Raw genomic sequence first — 14872 nt, forward strand, 5'->3', positions numbered from 1 at the left:
TTCCACCTTGAGTTTGCTGATCAACTTCGGAATCAGTGGAATGGGAGGAAAGGCGTAAACAAAGGCGCCTGACCAGGCAATCAAAAGCGCATTCCCCAAGGATTCCCGATGGTGAACCCTGCTTGCGAAGGACCGGCATTTGGCGTTCTGGGGAGTCGCAAACAGGTCGATGGATGGTGTCCCCCATCGAGCAAAGAGTTCCTCCAGAACGGTCTGATCCAGTTCCCACTCGTGAGAGACTGTCCTCTGACGACTCAAAGCGTCCGCCTTGACATTGAGTTTCCCCGCTAGATGTTCCGCTGAGAGGGAGACGTTGTTCTGTATTAACCAATTCCAAAGCGTTTGGGCTTCCTTGGAGAGGGTGGAGGATCTTGTGCCACCCTGTTTGTTTATGTAGTGCATGGCCGTAGTGTTGTCCGTACGAACCAGCACTGCCCTGTTTTGCACCCTTGGAAGAAAAGCTTGAAGAGCCAAGCGGATAGCGAGAAGTTCCAGGAGGTTGATATGGAACTTGCGTTGCCCTGGACTCCAGTGACCGCTGACCTTTAGCTCCTGGAGGACCGCTCCCCATCCTTCCATGGAAGCGTCCGTTGTTACAATCAGGGGAGAAGGAGGCAGGAGGAACGATAATCCCTTGGAAAGATTGCCTTTTTCCAGCCACCAGCTGCTTGCTTTTCTCATTTCTTTGGTAACGACCACCTTGTCGTCGAAGGATCCTGTGACCTGCCGCCACTGTCTGTCCAGTTGCTCCTGTAGTGGACGCATCCTGAGCCTGCAGTGCGGAACTAAAGGAATGCAAGATGAAATCGATCCGAGAAGTGATTTGTACTTGCGAACTGTCAGTGTCTTTCGAGATTGGAGAAGACGAGCTGAACACATTAGTTTGGTCTGGCGTTCCTCCGATGGAAGGGCTAAGCAGCTGTTCGTGTTCAGGATGGCTCCTAGGAACCTTGCTGATCTGGATGGGTATAGAACCGATTTCTCTCTGTTGAGTCGAAGACCTAGCCGCTCGAACAGATCCTTGCATGTCCGGACTGCACTGGACGCTTCTTGAACAGATGGAGCTTTCAGCAGCCAATCGTCCAGGTATGGAAACACCTGAATAGCTTGTTTTCTGAGAAAAGCTGCCACGGGAGCTAGAACCTTTGTGAAGATCCGTGGAGCGGACCGGAGACCAAATGGCAGAACCTTGAATTGAAAGTGACTCTTGCCCACTGTAAATCGCAGATATTGCCTGTGAGCTGGATGAATAGGAACGTGGAAGTAGGCGTCCTCCAAATCGAGGGTCGCCATACAATCCCCCGGATTGAGCAGACGAAGGATGTCCTGAAGAGTGACCATCCTGAAGGACAACTTCACGAGATAAGTGTTGAGCTGCCGTAGATCTAAAATTGGACGCCATTTGTCCTTTGTCTTCCGAACCAGGAAGAACCTGGAATAGAACCCTTTCCCCTTCTGCGAAAGGGGTACAGGCTCTACCGCCCCCTTGGTGAAAAGTTGGTGGGCTTCGAGATGAAGGAGCCTGAGATATTTTGGAGGGAAGGCATCCGGCGCTCTTGTTGGAGGAAAGTCTTGAAACTCCAATGTGTGTCCTTCTCTGACAATCTGGAGGACCCACTGATCCGATGTAATAATCATCCAGTTGTGTAGGCAATGGGAAATCCTGCCCCCCACAGATGTGAATGAGGGAACAGGAACAGTGGAAAGAGCCACCTGGCCGCTATTGTTTCCTGGTGTTGTCTCTCCTTTGCTGCCCCTGACGTCCTTTAGGCTGCTGGCGAGAGAAAGAACCCCTCTGAGAGTACTGTGGCTTATACGTCTGGCTAGACTGAGATCCAGAGGAATAGCGATTTTGATTGCCTCCACGATAAGAAGAAAAACCTCTACCTCTAGCTCCTCTGAAGGGCACCTTACGATACTGCAATGTACCCAAGGACTTAGCTGTATCCGTGTCCTTTTTGATTCCTTGCAGGGCCTCATCGACGTGCTTGCCAAATAGCATCTCACCGTCATATGGCAGATCCAAGATCTTATTCTGCACCTCCTGCCTGAACCATGTGGCCTTCAACCAGCCTTGGCGTCGCAGAACCGCCGAGCCGGCTAGTGCTCGGAATGCGGTGGTTGCAATATCCATTGCCACATCAATGACCTCCGAAGAGGCCCGTTCGCCTTCGAGCAAAATCTTCTTCACCTCCTCCTTAGACGAATCCTGCAGTTCGTCCACAAATGGAGCAAGATCGCACCACATTTGTCGATCATAGCGTCCCAGAATCGCTAAGGCATTGGCTGCCCTAACCAGGAGACTGGCCATAGCTGAAAATCTCTTGCCCACATTGTCTAGGCGCCTGCCCTCCTTATCCGGCGGCGTAGTCATCGGCGTAGAAGGATTCTTGGACTTGCTCTGGGCAGCCTGCGAAATGACCGAATCCGGTTTCGGTTGGCCAAGTAAACATGCCGGACTGCCATCCGGTGCCTTATACTTCTTTTCTAGTCTCGGAAGTACCGGGAGGACTGTGGCCGGATTATGCATAGCCTTCAAGCCCTCAGACCAGACATGTTCAATTATTGGAATGGACCTCACTGACTTTCTGAATGGTTCCTTAAAGTCATACAAAAAGCAATCCGATTGAACCGTGGTCACTGGAAGACCAAATCTTTTGGATGCCCTGTCCATTAAGTTGTGAAATCCTCCAACGTCCGCTGGAGGCGAAGTAATATTATCCGGGTCGGCGTTGTCCGGATCTATAGGGTCAGCAGTATTCCATTGCGCCTGGTGATCTTGATCAGGATCCGCTTGCTGGTCTGCATCTGAAGACGCAGCGTCATCATCATCAGTATCTTGCACCTGTAATACCTCTTGAGGGCGCACTTCCAGCGCAGTGGCACGCTCTCTTGGGGGCAGAGAATGGTCTGCCACAGGACGTAATGTCTGAGGCGGAGGTGTCGGGGGGCGCACTTGTTGGGCTTCCGAAGGCGCCGGGAAACGTTGCTTGTAGTCCCGCAACATAAGTTGTAAATCCGCCACTAAAGTGGATGGTATTGCCACCATACCCTCAGGTAACTGACGCATAGGTTGTTGTGGAGGCATGTGCCTGGTCGCAGTGCCTTCCTCCTCATAATAATGTTCTGGAGCATAGTGCTGTCGTTCCATCTGCTCCTCTTCAGAGCTAAATTCCTGCACCTTAACCTGAAGGTCAGAAGGGCTATAGGCCTGCCCAAATTCACTGAAAGTCTCTTCCTCAGAGTCATCGTCCAATAGAAGGGTTGGTGGTAACCTCTGAACCTGGCGAGGAGACGTCATCTCTGGCGTGATCTGAGTCCTTTTCCGCGAAAAAACATGTTTATCCGATTTTTCCATCGTCGACAAGGTCGTCGTCGACGAGGCGGTCGTCGACGAGGCGGTCGTCGACGAGGCCGTCGTCGACGGGAAGGTCTTCTGGGTCTGCAACAGTGGAAGCGTAGACATAGATACTATCTTCGTCGTCGAGGATAGCGTCGTCGACGAGGTGAAGCTCATCGTCGACGATGGAGGAATCGTCGACGGGACCGTCGACGAGCTCGTCGTCATCAACATAGCCACCGGCGTCGTCGACATCGTCGTCGTCGAAGTCGTTCTCGTCGACGAAACCGCCGTCGACGGCAGCTTTGCAGACATTGTCGTCGACGTGGAGGTGGTCACCCTCGTCGACGATGAGCAGGATTCCGGAGCCTTGAAAACAGTCGACGGTGTAGTCGTCGACGCAGCCGTCGTCGACGAGCCCGTCGACGAGGCAACCCTGGTAGAGCTGTCCTTTTTAACACTCGTAGACGACGTACCTGGGAGCTTAGTCGTCGACGGTTTCTGCTTCTTGTCTGAAGCGACCTCCTGAGCCGGGGTTGAAGGCTTTTTGACCCCACGATCTTTCTCTGAGGAAGGTGAAGAGACTGTAGGAGCCTTTCTCACCCTTTTTGAGGCCAGTTGTTCCTCAGGCTTACCCTGCCTCTCCTTTTCACCTCGGTGAGGAGATTTTTGGGCAGCCGGCCTGTCGGACCTGTCAGAGGTCCCTGGTAAGGCCTTGTGACGGGACTCGTCTGAAGCAGAAAGGGGGGACCTACCCCTTTTTTGAGACCTTCTGGATGGCACCATAGACGAGGAGCCCTCACTGTCCGAAGAGATAATGTCCTTACGGTCCTTCATCTTCTGAAGCCATGTGAGGAGACGACCTTCCCTGTCCCTCAAGGTCTTAGCTGAGAAGGATCTGCAAATCGGACAGCCTGTTGGTTTATGGTCCGGATACAAACAGTAGATACAATCCTCATGTTTGTCCTCGACAAACAACCTCTTCTTAGAGCAGGTGGCACAGGCTCTAAAAAGGGCTTTCCTCTCCGACATGCTGAGAAAAAATCCAAGTAGTTGAAGAAAAAACTGAAGAAAACTGAGCAGAGCTCAATGGAGACTCCCTTGCACAACGTGCGGTAGAAAAATCTGAGGCTCTGAGCTTCTCTCAGGAAGGTTCTATGGGGTGAGGCTGCTCTGATTGGCTGCTGCAGAAATTTGGTCTCTTTTACAAAAAGAGGTGGATAAGCTACAAAATGAGATGAGGCCTAGGCCTATTTTTCACTTTGTGCTTACTACTATAGTTTTTTACTAATTACCGAGGCTCCCATTCCGACGACGGGGAATGATACAAAGCATGGGAATCTATGAAAGTTCCAATACTGGGGCAAAATTGATATTAGACTACGACATGTCCAACCAAAGGCTGTCCAACTAATTGACGGACCCAAACTAGTCTCTCACTCTAAAGACAATGACAATACCTCCATAGAAACCAAGACGGGCAACATACCTGCGGAAACTTACCCTGTGTTAAATATAAGGACTCAAGAAAAGCAATATGAACCCCAAACCCAGCTAGAAAGGGTAATTCCTATTGACCCCAATCATGGCAGTGAATGACGGGACAGGTTAACTTGCATGGGGGCCACAAACAAGGTTAATCAAGGTATAAAATCACACCATGAGGGAAGGGTTCCAAGATTTATAAATTTACCCCCAGAAAGTGATGCGTATGTCGCTGTTCTGGTAAAAGTGCCTAAATCACGACCAGGACAGGTGGAAAACCACAATATGCTTAAAAATAAGATAATGTATTGGCTGTCGAAAATCCTTTTTCCAATGGCTGGGGCTAATCAGATTTTGCTAACTGAGAGAGTAGAATGGATTGGTCCCTTAATAAAACCTTTTGAGGGGGACTGTATAATTATAAACTTTCGTTCACCAAAATGGGCACGGAATTCGCTAAATAACGCCCCATTGCCATCTAGGAGAGATTACAATATTACCCTTTTTCCTTTGGGTTATTTTTATAGACACCTAACGTTGTCTCACAATGATGCAGCCCCTAGTTCCATTAATAGACCACCCCAATTGCCTGTGCTATCTATGCCCCCCCCCTTACATAAATTTCCCAGTTTTTAATAGATTCCAGGCTCTGAGTCACATGGATGCAATAGACTGACTTAGGGGTGCAGTTAGACAGGGACAGGAGAGTCAGGAAATGGGGGTTAGCAAAGGGACTGTGGATATGTTGGAGGTGGTTTCATTCCCACTTCCGCCACCGGATGGGAACCCCATTTTGTTAGTAGTCCCTAGTTTGGATAGTCAGTATGTAGGGCTTCCTACCACCAGCCCAGGGGGAGTTTCTAACATCTCAATAATGGAGTCATCTGCTGACCATATGGGTACGGAAGCAAGTAATATAAGAAAGGGGTATACTATTACTACATGGAATGTAGCTGGATTTAAGAAGAAACAGGGCACCCCAGCTTGGATGGATTTCATTGCCTCTAAGCATGATATTATATGCTTATTATATGCTTACAAGAGACTTGCTGTACAGAACCTATTTATGTGGAGTAGTTTACATCCTATTGGCTCCCTGCTGTAGCATCAATAACTGGTAGAGCTAAGGGGGGCCTGCTAATCCTCGTTTCCATCAAACGGACTGCATTTAAAATGAATAAGTGTGTTGCAGTTGGTGCCCATAGCCAGATTATGTGGCTTCATTTTAAAGAAGGCAGTGATATGATTTTGGACAATTTTTAGAACAACATATTTGTTAATAACTGGGATTCTGTTATCCATGCACTAGAAGAAGAACTTGATAATATGCTGTAACATATTAGGAAACCATTGATTATCGTTTGAGTGGGCGATTTTAATATACAGCTATGCCCTCTAGCTAAGACAAATGTGTGTGGGTTTAGGAAGGGGAATAATAATGAACATGACGATGAAGACTTTCCCCCACTGTGATTATGGCATGGCACTGAATATGTTAATATCTTAATTTGATTTGGACCTTCTCCCATGTCTTACAGATGGGGGAAACGTTAACCGCCCCAGTTTTACAGGTAGAAATGCAGCTACTAATATTGACCACATACTGATTTCTTATAATAATGATAATTTGCATTCAACCCCCTGGATAATAGAACAGGCCGTCAGTGACCATAATAGTATCTCCTTGGCCCTATTTTATTGGGACTGTGATTTTATAGTAGAGGAGAGATATGTTACCGATATTGCTCCAATAAGACCTAATGGAATGCGTATAAGGTGGGCTGGTATTGAACCAGTGAAGTTTCAAAGAGAAGTTATAATTTTGGGAGCGGCTGAAATTAACAATTGCCTTAGAGAAGACATTAGCTCAAAGTTGTTAATGTCTAACTACTTAAAGATATATAGTATAGTAGAGGGTCTGTTAACAAAACCTTATAAAGGGGATAGTTATCGAAATGTGGGCTGGTTTGAACAAACTTGTTCTAATGCTTTACGTAGCCTGAAAAAAGCCCTGTATACGGACCCTAGAGATTCAGCCGATATTAAAAAACTTAATTTAGACTATAAATTGGCATTAAAAGCTAGGAAAACCAAGCTTCAAACTAATGCATGGGAAAAGTTATGCTTAGCATCTGATTTGAAGAACAGTAAATTGTTCTGGGAGACAATTAATTCCCCCTTCTTGAAGGAGGATCATATCCCGGAATTGATTTCCCACGTTAACTGTAATGCCTGGGTTGAACATTTTACTACTATTTTCAACCCACCAGACAGGGATGTTTAATGTACTTCATTTCTATTGGACACCGTATGGCAGGCACTGCCTCGGTCAATAAGTACTGAGGAGGTCCATGGTGCTTTAGCTAGCAGTAAGGGAGACAAAGCACCGGGCCCAGATGCGGTCCCTGTAGACCTGTATAAATGCGAAATGGATCTGTGGTCCCCAATATTGGCCAGAGTTTTTAATGTTGCTTCCGAGAATGATTTCCCAAAATCCTGGAGCCAATCCCTCATAATTCCAATCTTTAAGAAAGATCTAAAAACTGAAGCCTGTAACTATCGCCCAATATCCTTGCTGGATTCTTCAGTTAAGGATATGAGTAGGATCTTATTAAAGAGATTGGAAACTTGGCTGAATGACAATAAGATGTTGTCCCCGGTCCAATATGGGTTTAGAAAGGGCCTAGGAACCCTCGAGCAATGTGTCAATCTTGATTTATTGTTAGGAAAATAGACTCTGGACAAAGGAGGAAATCTGTACCTTTGCTTTGCTGACCTCAGCAGTGCCTTCGACCTGGTCGACCATTCTATACTGTGGCCAATATTGCTAGAACTTGGCGCTCCCAAAGAAATTATTCATTTTTTAGCAAGACTTTATGCGACACTCTCTAGTAAAGTACGTTATGGGTATAAGGGAGAATGTACACTATCCTTTAGGGTCAGAAGGGAAATCCGCCAGGGTTGCATCCTGGCGCCTCTATTATTTTCTTTATTTATTAATCATGTGGATGCAGCTTTGAGATTGATATCTGCAGACCCCCCAATGGTCGAGGGAAGTGCTATACCCATTCTACTATACGCAGACGATGCTGTATTAATGTCACGTACACCCATTGGATTACAGCGTCTGATCGATGAGTTTGTTCTGTTTATTGAAAATAGGAAACTTTTAATCAACAAGACAAAGACATTTGTTATGGCCTGTGGCATAAAACCTAAAACAAATAGCTCCTGTTATATATAAAAAAATAAAAAAACACAAAAATTCAAGTGGTAAAGTCTTTCTGCTACTTAGGCAATACTTTTGCAGGCAAGGGGAGATGGGTGTGTGAACACGAAAATATGCGCTCTAAAACGATTAGGAATACCAATGGGATTTTTAGATTTGCGACAAAATTGGGTAACCGCCGCATTGAGGACATGCTAACTATCTTCACTGCAAGATGCGTTACCTCTGCCCTTTATGGTGCAGGGGCATGGGGGGTCATAGTCAATTTGATTGATTACAGCAGGATGAAAATACCTTTCTTAAACGTCTTCTATGTGCTCCACAATCAGCTTCAACAGAACTCATACATCGCGAAGTGGGTATTAATTACGTTACAAATGTCGCCGCCCATCGCCCGCTTCTCCTATGAAGATCTATTTGGGCTAAGAAAGACACTTTTTTTACCCAACTAATAATTAAAGACTGTATGAGATTAGATAATTGCCTTAAAATTCCATGGCTAAATTACATCCACCATTGGTATGGCCTCCTTTTTAATTATGATGTCCAGACTGAACTAGATTATGCAACTCCAATTGCTTAATCGGAGATAAAAACCTCTTTTCTTACATATAAAATAAAGACCCATTTTAGAACTATTGGTGACTAGTCAACTTTTATGTTCTATCAGCAATTGGGCCTCAATGATGGTTTTCAGGATTATTTAACTATTGTCTCTAAACCATCTCATCGTTTTGTTTTGACTCGCCTACGGCTGGGTATTGCCTATCATCTTGTGGCATTCCCAGTCATGAAAAAACATTCTTCTGCCGTCTGTCCTTGTGACAATATATCACGACAAAGTAGCTGCCATTTTCTATTATTCTGCTAATTTTATCTTTTTTTAAGGAAATTTCACTTAAAACCTATTTTTTTAAAGCATAATGTAAGATCGATTACAACTGCAATGAACTTGTTGATCTCTTTGGACAACCTAGGATTATGTTTCCATGTAGCATCTTATTTATTACATTCTATTGCTATCAGGAAATCTATTCTAGTCTGACAACTGAGAGGGTACAGCTAACCGCTCCTAAACCACTTACCGTTAATATGGAAAATGTTACGGCATCACTAATGTAAACGGCACTATGTACTTTACTTTAACATTTACTTTAACATTTAGCATGTATAGTACTGTCTAAACAATGGAAAACTGGAAATTTGAATTGCACAATGCACTTTTCCCCATTCTTTTTAAAATTGTGAATATATGATCTTGCTTGTCGATCTACGTATTTCCATTGTCTTTTAACTGTTGGTATATGCTGCTTGTTTTGTATTTTATTAGGTTTTATTTTATTGCTTCCCTGAATATTATATTCATTGCTTATATGGTTGTATATTACAACCGAATAAAAGTGTATGAAATTGAAAAATTGAAATGGATCCTTGACAAAACACTAGAAGACGTTAGCTCCTTTGATGTTTTCATACTAATTCATCAATTAAAAGTTTTTTCCCTTGCTAGTCTTTGAGACAGTACTCTAGGCACAAAACAATGAGCTACTTCATCTTGCACTAATATATTTTACCATACAGTTCTGGGACATGTGGAAGTGATCCCCATATGGGTTTATATCCTCTGGAGCACTTGAATGCCAACAGAGGCATACAAGGATTTAATAAATATGCAAAAAAGAAACAGAAATGCTGCATTACTTGTAATGTAACTTAGGTACCAGGTGAAACTATGTGCATTTAGCCGATTCTCACCTCATTCTGATCAACGGGTAAAATGTAAATATTATCCCGTAAAAAGGAATCTCAAACCAGTCTTTTATGCATTTCAAGAAGAATAAATTATAGTCATGATAAAGTTAATAGAAAGAAACAAAAATACAGTTAATTAACACTTCCAGTAGGTTGTCTGGACGCATAGGGATAGCAAACAATATTACAATCAACCCTTGCTATTACTATTCATTCCCTCATGAAATGTTAAGATAAAATATATGAGAGTGAAATTAACAACCACAAACTTGGCATGAAAAAGCGTTCCATCAAAAGGGAGTTTCAAAACTTTCTTAGGACATTTATTGAAAAGAACTATGTTGCTAGGTGAATTTTCCTCGTTGTCAGCATGTCGTTTTGACAGCTGTACTTTCTAGAGCTATGAAACAGAAATTTGCTTCAACACTTTTAAGATAAATACCTTTAACGAAGGGTGTATTTTGTCCACAGGCAGGAGAAGGGGATTTCTTCGTTTCCTTTTCTCTATGGCAGACTGTGCATCAGCTATAGCCCACTTGTCAATCGGATGAGGAAAGGTCTTCTGAACTCGCTCCTAAAATGTTTTAAAACAAAATGCAGTGAAGCTAACTGTTTTGTCAGCACGAAACAAAACAAAAAAGCACATGAATATTCATAATATGGATTTGTTTAATTTTAGAATATCATATAACACGGTTTATTAGCAGTATAGATGCACACGTACTGGTACCTCCAAATAATGCAACTAAAAGTCCCTCCAGATAAGACCTTACTAAGTATTGAAGTTTTGTAATTTATCAGTTAGCTTTCAAGGTCAATTTAAAAGTATCAGTCACCCTTACTTACTGAATATCGCAACGCTGTCGGGCCGTCAGATGGAAAGGCGCCTGACTACCAAAAAGAAAACAATAAAGAGCTTCTCTCATGTTTACGCTATGGGCAGAGGGCTGAAACCTCAGTCTTGGAAGAGACATTATTTACAGTGTGCCTGGAGACATCTATTCGTTGTTGACAGACCCATTGTGTAAAGTACCAATTTTCATCCGCATTGGATCAGTTCATTGCCTTTGGTTGCCGTTCTGGTCCATCTTATTTCTCTTATCCTCACTGAATGGCTTTCCTTCCTTTTCATGTGTCTGTGCTTTTTTTTAAAGCTTTTTTCAAACACAGTTCACAACTAATGGCTAGTGGTTTGACACTATCCATTTTTTAACAGACTATTATCTTTGTTGTTCATTTTACAATTGGAAGTTTGTGACATTCTTTAACAGGGAAAGATGGTTTGAAGGAGTTAACTTAGGGGACCAGTGCACAACGGCAGAAACCTCTTCTGATTGGAAGTGTATGTACACATTTTTGGGTTGTAAATTTAGAGGCAAATGGGTTATAAAAGTTGGTGGATAGCTAGAGACATCTTAGTTCCGCTAAGAAAAGTTGACCTCAGCCTCACGCCCCAACTTCTCTCAATCATGAATAAGACATCAGCACACGCAGCTGTGAAAACATACACACAGAGCGATGGTACCATTTTAACATGCACCTTCTTAGAAATGTGCTCATGATTGCCCGGTTGATATTCACTAGCAGAAAAGGGATGAACTAGAGATTTGCTCCTCCTTTGTTTTTTTTATTTTCCTGGTTTTTAGATAAAACTTGATCAATTAGTTCCACGCACTGTAACATTTATTTTGAGAGCAGTCCATAACTATTTTAATGGGCCATGATTAATTTCAATGTCCCTAATCTGGTTTACCCAATACTGCCGTAAAGGAAGAGCGATAGGCCTTGCTGACCCAATTCCTCTAAAAAGGCATAACTTTGATATCCCCTTGATGATTGACAATCTCAATTTTGGAATTTATAACAGCTTCTTTCATTAAAAAGATGACACAAAATCCTCTTTAACAGCCAAACATTTTACCAAAGTTTTCAAGTATTCAAATTCCATGCATGAGTAGCTTATTCAGTCTATATTATGTCTTTGTATTCTAGTAACGGCAATGTTGATAACGTAATGATATATATTCAAAATTACACGTACCATAAAGAAACGGATCAGCAACTGTGTAAGAGCATCATTTTACAACCATCTAAAAATCTAGGTAGGGTAAGGGTTCAATGACATCACTCCACCTCATTACTTGCCTTCATGTAATAAAAACAGTTTTTTCTAGCTTATTTACAGTTTTGAAATAGCACTGATAAACCTTGAACAGTGGTATGGCATTTTCCGAACAAGGAGTTACTAAGGAGAATACAAACTTGTAAAGATCCACAGATGCAGGAGACAGAGCATATGTACAAGAGTGTGACAGTTGAGAGCAATATATATTTCCAATGTTTTATTGCATGGAAAGGAATAGATTCTTAATTGGGCACAGGTGGGATTTAGAGCCCAAAATAGTTCATGTTATTGCAGTACTGGACTGTATGCGATCACGGCCTTGGAAGTGTGGATGAACAACTACTTTGTTAATTGCTGTCTAACTGATTTTAGCAATGCCTTTCTTGGGATTGATATGGAGACAGATTGTTCTAAGATGAAAGCACATAATATCGACTTCATGATACTGTATTTTACTAACTGCTACATGAATCTACCAGGGTGGAAATACAAATTGGCAATCTTCCTCAATACAAAAACTGGTAACCAACCCGTACTTGAGCCACGCAGGGCTTCATCTTGGCCTATAGGTTTTTGTTAATATACTAGGTTGATCTATTCAATAAAAGTAATTGCTATCCTCCTAAGCTTGACAGCAAAAAATACCAATCATGGAGTGCGCTTACAGTCTTATATTAAAGGAAAAAACCTCCAATGGGCTTCAGGGTCTGAACATTATCCTTCAATACTTTTAAGAAAACGGCCTAACGATGTACATAACTAAAACCAAAACAATGATTTTTAGTAATTCTATGCATAGGTTTACTTGGTCTGTTGAAGGCAGGTGACTGGTTATCACTCAAACCTATGACTATTTCAGCATTGTTGTGTCCTCCAAATTATATTGGGGGATACAACAAGTCTCTCAATAATTGCTCTTGTTTAAAAATACAAAGCCGAAATAAGGTTTCAGGATTTTTCAAAGAATATAAAGCAGTCTTTTAAAAGTGCTGGAAGCCAAGATTACCCTTATGCTAGGCTCAGACAGAGCAACCGATGCAAAACCATCCAACTTGAGTTTGGGCTGGCCGTCACTTGTGAACTGGGGGACGAGAAGGCTCTTGATTATTTTTTCAATCTAATAAGAACCTGACTTAGGGCCTGATCGGACCGCCGAACCTGTGGTGGGGTGGCGGTTGGGGACTACTGCACCATCGGTCCAACAGCTGGATTACAAGTACGGTGGTGGAACGATTTTGGGACAGCCGCAACCGCCAGGGAACCGAGTTAACGGCGGTAGTGTAGTTGTCTGGGGCAGCAATATGTTAAGCAGTGCCGTTGCAGCACCACCAAGCATATTTTGAGTTTCCCCACCGCCAGCACTATCATGGTGCAGATCAATGAAAAGACAGGTGGTGGGGAAACAGCGTGGGCCCAACAGGGCCACCTATTGCCCCTGTACACTTGGATACATGGTTTGCCCACCCTGTGTGCATGCACAACCAGTTCCTGCACGGCATGGACTTAACAGCCCATGCTGTGCAGGAACTTGCTCCAACATTCCCATTGTGGTGCCTTTTTGAAAGGCGCTGCTGTGGGACTGCCAAAGGACCGCCCACCAGACCAGGAGAAAAGTCCTAATCTGGCGGGCTGCTGGTGGTCAAGTCTGGAGCTGCGGAAGCAGGCTGCCCGCTCCAGCACTGCCAAGTTGTAATCAGCCCCTTAGTGATTCTCTGTTTGTTTCATAATGCGAGAGGAGCCTGAAGCAACCAAAAAAAGTCGTTCTACCCAATTTCTAATCAAACTAATTAGTACATATGATTTGTTCCTGACATGTTTTTGTTACAATATTTCTTTAAAAGTGTTCCACTTAAAAATTTTAAATGAAAAATGATTAAGGCTCATAGTTTCAAATGAGATGTACACTCCTCAATCATTATTAAACTGAAGCATATATTGGCATCTACTTATTCCTCTCTCTCACCCCAAAAAGGTAGCTATTGGTACACGTCCTAGAAAATGTGTTACCGCTTCCCTTATTCTGAAAAAAGATGATTGGGGCTTGGAGCGGGGTAGCTTTATTGACTACTTATTGTATTGTTGCGGCGGGTACAGAGTCTTTATCTCACTTTTAAACCTTTGCCCTGGACCGATTAAGTATAGAAAATTCTATTAAAAACCCATGCTTAATTTTTATTTAATCCAAGCGGTTTAGTCCACTAATTTTTTAACTCTTCAAAGTTGTATCAACCAGGATTGCACTAAAGACATTGGGTTGTTCAGTTATCTGCGCTCCTAAAACAACAGCAGTAACAGATCTGACCTGTAATATCGTGACTGAGTTCATGTATACATCACTTTTTTTTGTTTTCTATTGCCGTCTGTTTTATAATCTTTTATTTTATTGTGTGTGTTTTTTTTAGTGCAATACATTTTTACTGTGCTATCAATTGTGCTAATGCTTTTATCGAACATGCAATAACACAAACTAGACTTCCTTCTGCACACAAAGCAAGACTCAGACCAAGATCTATGCTTGAAATGTTGATATGCTCATTTGGAAATATGTACTTCACTTGTCTGAAGGACCATACACACACTCAAATAATCCTGTCAGTGAATTATTGTATTCTTCCTCTATGCGGGGTGATATCTTGCTGCAAAACAAGTACCATCAGAAAGTGTTAATATAGATGCACTTCTTTGCCAAGGCTGCGTGTGTTTTCGCAAATTATGCTAGATTTGTTACCTCCACATCTTGCACTGTCCGTGGCTGTGCAATGCATAGTTTGTTCAGCAGCTGAAGAATCAACTCTTCAATGTAATACAATGAATCTTCTTTTGCTGAAAGATCTGGGTGCACCTGCTGCTGGACCTACACAAAAAAAGAATTAAAATTTGTAAATGCTACATCTTAATCAAAATGCTAGAAACTGTTATACAAACAAATTAATATAAATGG

At 42.9% G+C, this 14872-nt stretch overlaps 1 protein-coding gene across 1 annotated transcript in view; it reads right to left on the bottom strand.

Moving 5' to 3' along the window:
• The window catches only part of SOS2 (SOS Ras/Rho guanine nucleotide exchange factor 2), a 372731-nt gene that overhangs the window by 236470 nt on the left and 121389 nt on the right, over positions 1–14872 (bottom strand). Inside the window, exons 2-3 of the mRNA XM_086937294.1 lie at positions 14660–14785; positions 10249–10380 (exon numbers count right to left, since the gene is read on the bottom strand). Of these exons, the coding sequence (XP_086793420.1) occupies positions 10249–10380; positions 14660–14785 (258 nt within the window). The remainder of the gene's footprint in view (positions 1–10248; positions 10381–14659; positions 14786–14872) is intronic.

This window comes from Lissotriton vulgaris, chromosome 9 (genome assembly GCF_964263255.1).
Source record: "Lissotriton vulgaris chromosome 9, aLisVul1.2, whole genome shotgun sequence".
Taxonomy (NCBI): Eukaryota; Metazoa; Chordata; class Amphibia; order Caudata; family Salamandridae; genus Lissotriton; species Lissotriton vulgaris.